Source organism: Monodon monoceros, unplaced genomic scaffold (genome assembly GCF_005190385.1).
Source record: "Monodon monoceros isolate NGI ecotype Baffin Bay Population unplaced genomic scaffold, NGI_Narwhal_1 Super_Scaffold_5, whole genome shotgun sequence".
In the NCBI taxonomy this organism is placed as follows: domain Eukaryota; kingdom Metazoa; phylum Chordata; class Mammalia; order Artiodactyla; family Monodontidae; genus Monodon; species Monodon monoceros.
Genome location: NW_021703782.1, coordinates 99,419,764 through 99,432,092, shown reverse-complemented (window position 1 = coordinate 99,432,092; position 12,329 = coordinate 99,419,764). Strand labels below are relative to the sequence as shown.

The following is a 12,329-nucleotide window of genomic DNA, read 5'->3' as shown; positions in this document are numbered from 1 at the left end:
TCTTAAAGTTATATTTACAGTGCATTTTGGTTAAAATGCATCAACTTAGTGAATCTTTTTCTAATCTAATTTAGGCACTTCAGAAGGACCTGAGAGAGAAGGAAAGAGAAATTGCTATGGAAAAGAAAAATAGTTTAAAGAGGGATAAAGCCATTCAGGGTCTAACCATGGCACTAAAGTCGAAGGAAAAAGAGGTATGTCTGATACACCTGAATTGAGACTTTTCTTTATTAGCTTCTGTGACAGCCCTGTCTTACCCTGAATTTTTTTTAGCTTTAGGTAAAAAGTTTATAAGAGAGCTGAGATGAGTATAGAAAGTGGGGAAAGGGTCCTGTAGTCAATTAGAAGTTCTTTTGTAGAGTAATTCAGTGCTGTCCAGCATGACTATAATGCGAGTTATGTATGTAATTTAAAATTTTCTAGTAGCCACATTAAAAGAAGTAAAAAGAAACAAGTGAAATTAACTTTAAAATACATACATGCCAGATGTTAACATGTAATCAATAAAAGAAAAATAGCAATGAGGTATTTAACATTTTTAAACTCTGACTTTTGTCACCATATTGGACAGCATGGGTCTAATCTTTTGAAAGACAACAGAAAATTGAGATAAAGGAGTTTTGGGAGGCAAGGCCATGACTGCGACATCTCACCTGGGTGGTCTGCAGGCTCCTCAGATCCGGCACTTTCTCAACAGATCCATCACTTCCATCGCCGCCCCCATCTCACCATCCTACTCCATTTTCTCTGCTCTTGCCTGCGTTGGTGGCACCACCGTATCCCTAGTCGTGCCAGCCAGAAGTCGTCCTTGCCTTCCGCTTGTTGCCTTTGGGATCCAAGGTGGTGGCTCATGGTTCTTTGCGGTTCTCCTGTCACGAGTATAGCCATCAGTTATGTCTCAGTAACTCCTCGGCACAGATACAGAGAAGAAAACACAGCTCTGCTTGCCAGTCTAGTGGGGAAAAAAGACAGCATGAAGGTGTTGTGATTGAGGGAAGTGCAGGGGGCTGTGGAAGCAGAGGGAAGGGGGCCTAGTCCAGGTTAGGGTGTGGATGCGGGGGGCGAGGAGCGGGGAGCGCTTCTTCCTGGAGGAGGTGTCTGAGCTGAATCTTAAAGGAGGACCAGGAATTAGCTGGGAAGGGAGGCGGAGACTGGGAGGCCATTTCGCGCAGAGGGGAGAATGCTGGTCAGACAGAGCCTTACGTTAGGAAAGAGCCCCTTGTGTGTTTGTGGAAACAGAACGGTTTGAGGTTCTCAGAGCATCAAGCGCAGAGCTGAAGTGAGGCGAGAGAAGAAGCTGGAGGGGTTGCAAGGGGCAGCGGAGGTGGTGGAACTCAGAGGGTAGCAAGGCCACTGAAGGCTCCGAGCGGAGGGGTGTGGTCACGTTTGCATCCGAGAGCAGCCTGTGGCTGTATTGGGAAAGGGGACGGCAGAAGGGCGAGAACGGAGGCAGGGAGGCCAGTAGCTGAGGTGAGAGCCCCCTAATTCAGAAAGGCTGAATTAGAGCAGTGGTCACAGTAAGTAGGAGTGGAGGGGTGGGGCGTATTCAAGAAATACAACTAGAAATAATTAAAAATTAGAAGTGAATTTGGGGAACTTTGATGATTAGACGTAGGACTTGAGAGAAGGAGCAGTCAAGGGTGACTTCTGGCTGCGTGACTGGGGATATGGTGGTGCCACCAACTCCCTTAAAAGCATAGAAAATGGAGGATCATGGTGAGATGGGGGCGGCAATGGAGGTGATGAGCCTGTTTAGAAGGTACCGACTTTGAGAAGCCCATGGACCGTTCAGGTGAGACGTCCAGGAGGCAGATGGATCCGCGAGTCTAAAGCTTGGAGAAGGCCCAGGCCTGGAGGTATAGGTCTGAGAGTCAGTCGTATACAGATACGAGTGAAAATTCTGAGAGGTGATCTACTTATCCAAGGATAGCGTGGGGTGGGAAAGGAGGCTGAGCCTCGGGCCGCAGGGGACAGCAAATTTCAGGAACAGGGAGAGGAATGCACAAAGGGGGCAGGAGGAATGGCTGCAGGAGTGGGACGCCGACCAGGAAACTGGGGTTGAGGAAGCCGAGGAGGTAGGAATTTGAGTAACCACCAGTGTCAGCCGCAGTGGAGATTTGGTTCATAATCATGGTCAGTGTGATTTGTCTTGGGTGTTGGGAGTTCAGGGCCCAGTGGTCGTCGGAGACCCTCTGCTGTGCGGGGCACCGGTGGTAGGTCAGTTCTGGCTGCTGGCAGAGTTCAGGGTGTGGCCAGGGGAGTTCCTCGCTGACTCTGGGCCAGAGGAGAAGGTCACTGGAGGGTGAGGAGTTCTGGGAAGAGCCAGGCTCGCTGGTTGGGTGGGTCATCTCTGTGGACAATAATAGTAACTCTTAGCGTGAGCCAGGCATTACTTGAGCGCCTGTACCTATTAACGTTGTTCAAGCCTCACAGTGCTGTGGTTGGGTGAGTGGTCGTATCTTCGTTCTATAGTTGAGGGAATTAAGTCTCAAAGAGATAAAGTGCCTGGCCTGAAGTCATCCAGCTAGTAGACAGGCAAACTAGAAATCCCACTTTTCTGACTACAGAGCCCTCGGTTACAAGCACTTCCCAGTCCAGCAGGAAAAGCTTCTGGGCTGAGCACAGAGAGGAGAGCCCAGTGCATACTTGGCTGCTCTTCCTTGTTTTTTACCCAGATTGAAGAACTTAACTCTGAAATTGAAGAGCTCAATGCTGCCTTTGCTAAAGCCCGAGAGGCCCCCCAGAAAGCACAGACCCAGAAATTCCAGGTAAGTGTTGGCTTTGTTTGAAGTTCCTCTCTCCATGATCCTTCCTCCTGGTGATGTCAGGGCTTTGCAGCTGAAAGGAACCAAGGGAGCTCTGAGTGGTCTTTTTAAAAATTAATTAATTTATTTTTGGCTGCGTTGGGTCTTCGTTGCTGTGCGCGGGCTCTCTCTAGTTGCAGCGAGCGGGGGCTACTCTTCGTTGCGGTGCGCGGGCTTCTCATTGCGGTGGCTTCTCTTGTTGCGGAGCACCGGCTCGAGGCGCGTGAGCTTCAGTAGTTGTGGCACGCAGGCTCAGTAGTTGTGGCGCACGGGTTTAGTTGCTCCGAGGCATGTGGGATCTTTCTGGACCAGGGCTCGAACCCGTGTCCCCTGAATCGGCAGGCAGATTCTTAACCACTGCGCCACCAGGGAAGTCCTCTGAGTGGTCTTTAGTAGAAGAGTTCACTCAGTCTAATTAAAGGAACGTCTTCTGCAGCTTTGGGTGCTTCTCCAGCCCCTTCCTCAATATGACAGTGAAGATGGTGACCACTACGCCCACAGTTAGGAGTGCTGAGCTTAGGCTGTGCCAGGAGTAGACCGTGCGAGATGTGTGGATTATCTCATTTAATCTTCACCACCCTGTGGGGAAGGTAATTTTCACCCCCCTTGTATTTGAGGGGTTTGTGAAGTTCAGTGAGGGTATACAGCTTATTCACGGTCACACAGCTTTGCAAATGACAGGACCAGGGTTTAAATGTGGTAATTGCTGCTAATAAAAGCTGCCATTTATTGAACATGTACTATGTGTCAAGCCCTGTGCCAGGTGTTCTCCGTGGATTAGCTCAATAAATCTGTACAGCCGTGCCAGGAAGTAGGCACTGTTAATATCCTTGTTTACTGCTGAGGAAATCCAGGTTCAGAGATTCAAGTAGCTTGCTCAGGGTCACAGAAGCGATAAGTGAAAGAGCTAGGATTTGACCCCTGAATCAGTCTCGCTCCCAAGCCTGTGCTTTTCCCTTCACCCCCTACGTCTCCTCACCTGGCTTGCCTGCTCCCTGCCAGCTTTCTGTTCCAGGCTTTGGTTATTTGACCCGCCTTTTGTTTTCCCTCCAGCGTTGCACAGCAAGGGCTCCTGCGGGTCATCCCCTCAATCTTCCCTCTTTCTTGCTAATTTTAGTTCAGTGGTTTTTTTTTGTTTTTTTTTTTTTGCGGTACGTGGGCCTCTCACTGTTGTGGCCTCTCCCGTTGCGGAGCACAGGCTCCAGACACGCAGGCTCAGCGTCCGTGGCTCACAGGCCCAGCCGCTTCGCGGCATGTGGGATCTTCCCGGACCGGGGCACGAACCTGCGTCCCCTGCATCGGCAGGCGGACGCTCAACCACTGCGCCACCAGGGAAGCCCAAGTTCAGTGTTTTGAATTAACATTTTCTTCCCATGTTTCTAGTTTCCCTCTACAGTGTATACCTGTTACTAATAACTAATGAATCAGTAATGCTCCATCATGGGATTAAGCCCATACTGCCTTAAAGCTCCACCCTCCCACTTCTTCCTCCCATGTTGTTTTTGGTTATAAAGTAGAAGTTAGGAGTTAAATCTAATTTAAGACTGTTTGGTTCTTCAGATTCATATCCCATGCCTTATCTTTTCAGAGCTTTGGTTCACAGTAAGAGTAATTGAAGTAATTTGGTTTAAGTCCGGGTGCACTAGAAGCAGAGACAAATCTCTGTCTTTGGACTCGCAGACTTGCCTTCCCCACCATTTTGACAGTGGTTGATGAAATGGAGCTGAGATTACACTTTACACTGAGTTTTTTCCCCTTGCTTAGAAAATAACAAGCCTTAAAAGCTGAATTCTTAGCAAAACCAATTCCTTGAGAAGAAAAAGTGTATGTTAGTAATTGGTAAGCAGAGACCCGACATCCTTACGTCTTGTGATATTTTACTTGTTGGGCCTTGAAGGAAGGAAAAGAGTCTTACACGTTTACGTGTTACCCAGGCTTATTACATCCATTGATTAATTTCATAACCCTCAGTCCTAGTCTAAAAGTGATCTTTGAGGTCTTGTAGTTTACAGTGTTGGCCGGGTTTCTCATCTTGCAAGGTATGGAGATCAGACACTGTTGAAATTCCTCGGGTTCTGCATGGCACGTTGGCTGTTCAGAGAGCACTCATTTAATCCTTACCCACGGAGGCAGAGTGCTCACCCGTTTGACAGGTTGCCAGTACTTGAACTCAAAGTCTGACTCCGAAGTCTCTGCTCCTTCCATTTTTCTGATTATGTGTGTGAGTCAATACACACCAGACCCTTATATCGGCTAATTCATTGCGAGGTATGTATAATTTGAATATTGCACAGACATTTGAAAATGCATTGTCTTTCACATTTTGGGCCCTTTTTGGGATGTCAAATGATTTGAACTAATTGCAGCATGAGTATAAGAGCTAAAGCTCACAGGGGTGGCATCAAGCGTGACAGTGACAAGTGGCATTCAGACTCTTGGAGCAGTTGCCACAGTGCAGAGAGGTAGATTCTAATCACAGATGTGACTCTGTGAAGGTTGCAGTGTGGCCTGGCTGTGCTACCTCTGAAGCCATTTAAACAATGTATTTTCAAATTGGAAGTAGCGGTTATGTCTCCTCCCCTCCCTGCTCGGCTTTATAAAAGTAAAATTGCACATTGCAGGAAACTCATAAAATATTTAAAATGGTGGAAAGAGGTTGATAAAAGTCACCAGTAAACTCACGTCTAAAGATGTTCACTGTTAGCACCTTGACTCTTTTCAAAGCGTATTTGTACATATATATATATCACCTTTGAAAAATTAAATAGCATCATAATATGTATTTTTTTATGTAATCTCTTCTGTTTTCATTTAGCATTCTTTCCCTGGCAGTATATATAGATCTAACCAATCTTTAAAAAAATATATTTTGAGATAATTGTAGATTCACATGCAGTAGACTTCTGTATACTCTTTACCTAGTTCTCCCAAAGTTAGCATCTTATGTGACATAGGACAGTGTCACAACCAGGATATTGGTGCAGTCTGTTGGCCTTACTCAGATTTCAGCAGTTTGACATGCAGTCATTTGTGTGTGTGTGTTGTGTGCTTTTTATACAGTCTTTTTAAACAGCTGCATATAGTCCATTATATGTATGTATCATATTATTTTTACTCTGAAGAACCTGGGGTGGGACACGAATTTGAATCGTAACTCTGCTTCACTAACTTGTATCATCTTGGGCAAGATATTTGCACTCTCCCAGTCTGCTTGCGCATTGTAAAATCTGGGTAGTCACATTTATGTCACATAATCCTTACAAGGATTGAATAAGAGCATGTATCTGGGCACAGGTGGTAACTCAGTAAATGTTAACTCACCCTTAAGTTGGGTGATGTAGTTCTGGCATAACAATATAGTAGTTTTTACTTTGGTCTATTTTCAGATTCTCAGTTAATGGTGTTATACACGTAGCTTTTAGTTTGAGGAAACTCCCCATATTATCTCTTGATTGGGAATGAAAGATAATGGAGTAAATGATGGAAAAGGGAACCTAGATTTACTTATCCCGCACCTGCTGAAATGGGACTTTATGTGTCAGATTTTACCTTCACAACAACCCTGTGAAATAGAGATCATTCTCACACATGAGGAAACAGAACTTCAGAGAAGTTAACTTCTCCCAAGTCACACAGCTAGAACTGGTCTTTGAACTCTGGGCCTTCTGACTCTTTCTTTATTGAACTCATCATGTTTCTGTACTGTGGGGAAGAACAATTTGTTTCATATTATTTGGGCTTTAGCTTCTTTTTTAGCGGGGTGGGTAGGGGGTGCTTTAGTTTCTGACCATGTCTAACTGGGTCAGGTATTTGCCACCTGATTTATAAACACCTGACTGGTGTTATAGAATCTGAAAGTCAGGGTGTCTTGCAGGAAAAGGTAAAAAAAATTCTCCAAAGAAGTTTTCCAGAGGGCCATCTCAGGGAAGATTAACATGGAAAGTATTCTTATGAAGTGAATCGAATGTATGAATTTGAATTCTTCGAGCTCAGATTTTTAAAGAGGCTTTGTTACCGTTATTTACATGATAATCCCACAGAAATTTGATCGCTTGATAATATCTATTATTTTAGTATCAACCATTGCTATCCTTTGTTTAACAAGCTCCTAACTGGTGTTCTCCCCTTGAATTCAGTCTGCTTGTTTTAATTTTTTGTAGTTTATTGGTGTTAACTGGAATCTGCCCAGGAATGGGCAAGACAGAATAGTGCTCTGGGAAGAACACAGGCTCTGGAGTCGTTTGAATCCCGGATTTAATCACTTACGGTCTGATGACAGGCTAGTCATTTAACAGTTTTGAGCCTCAGTTACTTAAATAGGGATAATAATGTGTACTTTGTAGGGCCCTGTGAAAGACTGAGATATAATATGTGTAAAAGTGCCTGGTTTAACCCCGCATACATAATCAGTGCTTAATAAAAGGTAACTATGAAAATTGTTCAAGGTGAGCGTTTTCCCAAATCATTGTTTATCTTCTTTTCTCTTTTTGAGTTTATTTAAATAAGCACTGCCCCAGATACATTTTTTGGGTGGGCCTGTGACCTAGGTTTCCCATTTCTTTTTATTTATTTTAATTTTAAAGGAAACTAAAACAGAAGCTTCTATAAAACCTACTTTGGAATTTGAATGGCTTTCTCCCTCAGCCTCTGTTGCTGTGTCCTAGACAATAGTTGGGGAAGCATGGGACCAGATGGCTGGGTTGTAGGGGCCCGGGAGCAGCGGAACCCCTCTGCCTCCAGAGTGACCATGGTTGTAGCCCACCTCTGCTGAACAGCTAGGACTTCACTGTCGACAGAGGCAGAGATGGATTTCTTGGGAAGGCCCGGAAGCTGGGACCAGTCCCTTTACTCCACAGTCTGAGCTGCGACCTTGACAGCTCGAGTGTCCCTTGCTTTAAAATTTTTAATCTTGTCCTCAATCTAATTCAAAAGACAGATTTTTTAAAAAGTTAATTTTCTTCTGAGTATAAGTATTATATACGTTTCAAAAATTTTTTCAGAAGACTGGCAAGAAGGGAAAAAAGGGAAATCAGGAAGTTCCCCAACTTTCCCCCTATTAACGCCTTGTTGTTTTTCCTTCTAGGCTTTATCCTATGCATAGATTTTATTTTTTAGATCATTTACAATTTGATTTTTATTTTAATTTATTTATTTTTGGCTGCGTTGGGTCTTCGTTGCTGTGCGCGGGCTTTCTCTAGTTGCGGCGAGCGGGGGCTACTCTTCGTTGCGGTGCATGGGCTTCTCAATGTGGTGGCTTCTCTTGTTGTGGAGTACGGGCTCTAGGCGCTCGGGCTTCAGTAGTTGTGGCTCGCGGGCTCTAGAGCGCAGGCTCAGTAGTTGTGGAGCACGGGCTTAGTTGCTCTGCGGCATGTGGTATCTTCCCGGACCAGGGATTGAACCTGTGTCCCCTGCATTGGCAGGTGGATTCTTAACCACTGAGCCACCAGGGATTTTTTTTTTTTTTAATGTAACATAGTGACTTAGAAATATTCACATATTATCAACTTTTTGTAAATATAGTTTTAAGGTTTTATTGTGTGGCTTTGTCATACTTTATTCGCTTTCATATTCTTGCACATTTAGGTTGTTTCTTATTTTTCACTGTTTTAAGTAGTTCTTTGATGAATGACTTTTTTTTTTAAAGAATTTATTATTTATTTATTTATTGGCTGTTTTGGGGTCTTCATTGCTGCACGTGGGCTTTTCTCTAGTTGCGGCGAGCGGGGGCTACTCCCTGCCGCGGTGCGCAGGCTTCTCACTGCAGTGGTCTCTCCCGCTGCGGAGCATGGGCTCCGGGCACAGGGGCTTCAGCAATTGTGGCTCGCAGGTTCAGTAGTTGTGGCACACGGGCCTAGCCGTACCGCGGCATGTGGGATCCTCCCGGACCAGGGCTCGAACCCATGTCCCCTGCACTGGCAGGTGGACTCCCAACCACTGCGCCACCAGGGAAGCCCCAATGACTTTGTACATAAGGCTTTTCCCCCTTATATTTTGGATTCTTCTCCGAGATTGAATCCTAGGAATAGAATTATTGGGATGATTGTGAACATCTTTATATAATACACACATACTTGATGTACATAATCTGTCCATGGGGAGTTCTATCAATGTACATTCCTGCCAGCATATTTCTTGGCTTCTAGATGCTTGGTCAGTTCTTGAAACGTGAATGTTAATTGTGCCATTTCCCAATAAGTTTGCCAGCACTGGGTATTCTCATTAAAACAATTTCACTTGTTAAGTGAAAGCTTGTTTTAATTCGCTCTTTTTGATTAGTGGTGAGTTACGACATTTTTTCATATGCACGATAATCACATATGTATTTTCTCTAATAAACTGTATTAATGAAATAAACATGTTCTTGACACGCGTAGACCTCCGACTCTACTGAACTTGTAGCCTCTTGAGGTGGCTATCGATTACTAGGTTGACCCTCCTTTTTCTCTAGATGACTGTGGGTTTATCTCTAACAGAGATGAACATTGCCAGTGCTTGAATCCATCTCTGCTTTTCAAATAAAATTCTTTATTTTCTATCTTTTAAAAATAACTTAAATTGGTTTTTTAAACTATTACAGAAGTAACGTGCTCACTAACCTTACAACATTTGAAAATACAGAGAAGTAAAGGAAAAAAATCATCTGTATTCCCACCCTACTAAATACAGTTACTACTAACATTTTGTGCTTTTCTTTCTCATCTTTAAAAAAAAAAGTTTTTACACAATAATTGTAGCCTTTTCCCCCTTAACATCAACGTTGTAACATAAACACTACCCTGTGTTATTTCAAAACTTTCATATTATTTGTGCTGTGGGTCCTGAATGTTATGTTAATCTCCACCTCCCCCCCCCCCCCCACCCCCCCCCCCCCCCCGACCAAAAAAAGAAAAACAAAACTGGTGAACAAGGAGCACCGATTTCTTGGTTTGTTTACTGAGCTGTGAAAATCAGCCCAGCTCCCCTTCCCCTCCTCTTCTTCTAGGGGTCTGAAGATTACGAGGCTGCTCTGTTAGAAAAGGCAGCCCTTTTGGCTGAGCTGCGCTCAGAAAACCTCACCAAGAGCACAGAGAACCACAGACTGCGTAGGAACATTAAGAGAGTCAGCCGGGAGCTGAGCGACCTGCAGCAGGAGAGGGAGAGACTGGAGAAGGAGCTGGGGGCAGCCCACCGAGAGAGGAACAAGGGAGACCGCATCACCCATGTGAGTGCCGCTCGGCCCTCGAGGTAGTGGGCAGGGCGCTTGCGCTGGCCGGGGCTCTTTGGCTGTTTTAGGGAGACGGATATTCATCGCCGAAAGCTTAGAAAAACCGGAAGAATATAAAATATTTCACTCACCATCTCATCACGTAGAAATGACCAGTCTTAGCTATTTGATGTTCTAGTCCTTTTATTCTCTCTCTCTCTCTCTCTTTCTGTCACACACACGCACACACACACACGCGCGTGCACATTATTGGTGCACATTATTGGTGTCAAGCTGAAAATGCATTTTTGTATTGTTTCTTTTTTTTGTTTTTAATTCAATGTTCTCCCTTTGGTGTGGGGCCGTCATGAGTGTTCTTCAAAAACGTGTTTTTTTGTGTGTGAACATAATGGTTCATCACTTGAATGTGCTACAGTTTATTTAACTAGTCCTTGCTGTAGGATGTTTAGTTCATTATATATATATATATATATATATATATATATATATATATATATTTGCCTTATAACAAATGCTGCAGCAAACATCCTTGTACATAAATATTTATCCACTGATTATTTCCTGATAGAGGTATAATTACTGGGTCAAAGAGTATGAATATTTTAAAGACTATTTTATAGATACACCCAAATTGTTCTCCAGAAAGATTATACCACGTTGCCCTAGGTGAGAGTGATCTTTTTTTAAGACTACTCTATTTAGCATTGGATGTTAGTATTTAAGGAATTCTCTCTGAATTTGGTAGACCAAAAGTTGATCTTTTACAGTTTCTGTTAGGTTTAAATGTAAGTTTTCCGCATCCTGAGAGTCACGGCCAGATCCACAGCCTCGGTGCAGTCGGGTAGCACAGGGACTGAGTCTGAGTGATTGTTGACACTCAGGTTAAACGAATTCCCTGCACGGGCGCCTGGGGCAGGCAGAGTCATTGGAGTAGAGAGCTCGAAGGAGAGCCCGCAGGTACCAGAGGTTAGTTCTCTGGTGGCTGCTGTTGGCAGGGACGGGACGTCAGGACCATAGTTTGAAATCCTAAGGCTGGCACTGACAAGAGGATTGAAATATAAATGTTTGTCTATTTTAACAGAAATTTTAATGAACATCAAGAGAGCAATAATGGAAACTTAGGAAAATAAGAAAATGTCGCCTATAAGTCCACCACCCTCATAAAGTAACTCTGTTTTTCAGTATCACCCTTTAGTCCTGGTGCATTTGGGGCCCCAGTCCAATCAGAGGCTAAATGCTGTTGTGTGTTCTTTGATCACTTTCTCTCTCACGGCCATCTCCCCGTGTTGTGTAGGCTCCAGAGCAGTCGTGCTGAATACGCTTCATTGAATAGATTTCACATGATTTACTTAATAATAATTTCCTGCTCTCTTGGACATTTGGGCTGTTTAAGTAACGCCACAGTGAACATCTTCGGGCATAAAGGCATTTTTTTTCTTGAAATCCCAAGGATAGACTCTGAGGATTATACTAGTTAATCACGCTGCCAGATCACTCGTCCAAAGGGCTCGCCCAGGCTGTGATGCCACCAGCAGTATTGGTGTGTACCAGTTCATTGCATGTTATTAAAAGACCTGTCTGATGTTTATTCAGTGTTACTGAAAACCACATGTATCTAGTTGAGATGCTGATGGAAATACATGGCGTGAGCCCTGAATGTTTTATTGTTTCCTTAAGGGAGGTGAAAATGTTATACATGACAAAATGCAAAGCAGTGTAAAACCCAGAGCTAATTCATGCAGCTTACGTAGTCAGTGCGAGAGATCCTCGTGGGACAGAGTAGTCAGGGAAGCCTTCTAGAGGAGATGACACTTAAGTTGAGTGAGCAGTGTGAGGTCTGAGTCGTGTGCCTCTGTGGATGAGGTAAAGAAAAGACTGGCCAGAGGGTCCTTCTATAGAGGTCAGTTTTCATAACCAATTCTTAGATCCTTCACTGTTGGATAACATTTTTTTTTTCAGTTTACTTTGTCCCCTCCATCCCCCTGTATCATATAAAAATGTTTATTCAATAGAAATTGGATTCGGGAGATACACACACCCACACACACACCTAGGTGTATAAAGGATGTAATTGTTTCTTTACATTATAACTTACACTTGAAATGGCTATATAACATTACATCAAGTGGATACGCTGTAATTTATTTACCAATCCCTCTATTATCAGACAATGTTGGTTCCATAATTCACGTATTCATGAAAACTCTAGTGCTTCTAAAAGAATTTTGGACTGCTTTTGATAAGATTTATTCCTAAGTAACATGCATACGTCTTCATAAGGAAGCAAGGAGTGCTTGGCAAGGAATGGAAGGGGCATGTGA

General features: G+C 43.9%; 1 protein-coding gene across 5 annotated transcripts in view; it reads left to right on the top strand.

Annotated features, from left to right (window-relative positions):
* Positions 1-12,329, top strand: part of CDK5RAP2 (CDK5 regulatory subunit associated protein 2) — a 184,586-nt gene that overhangs the window by 51,615 nt on the left and 120,642 nt on the right. For 4 of the 5 annotated variants that reach the window (XM_029203581.1, XM_029203583.1, XM_029203585.1 and 1 more), the window contains 3 exons: positions 75-194; positions 2,676-2,768; positions 9,787-10,005. In XM_029203581.1, the coding sequence (XP_029059414.1) occupies positions 75-194; positions 2,676-2,768; positions 9,787-10,005 (432 nt within the window). The remainder of the gene's footprint in view (positions 1-74; positions 195-2,675; positions 2,769-9,786; positions 10,006-12,329) is intronic. The other variant, XM_029203584.1, reaches the window with a different exon arrangement.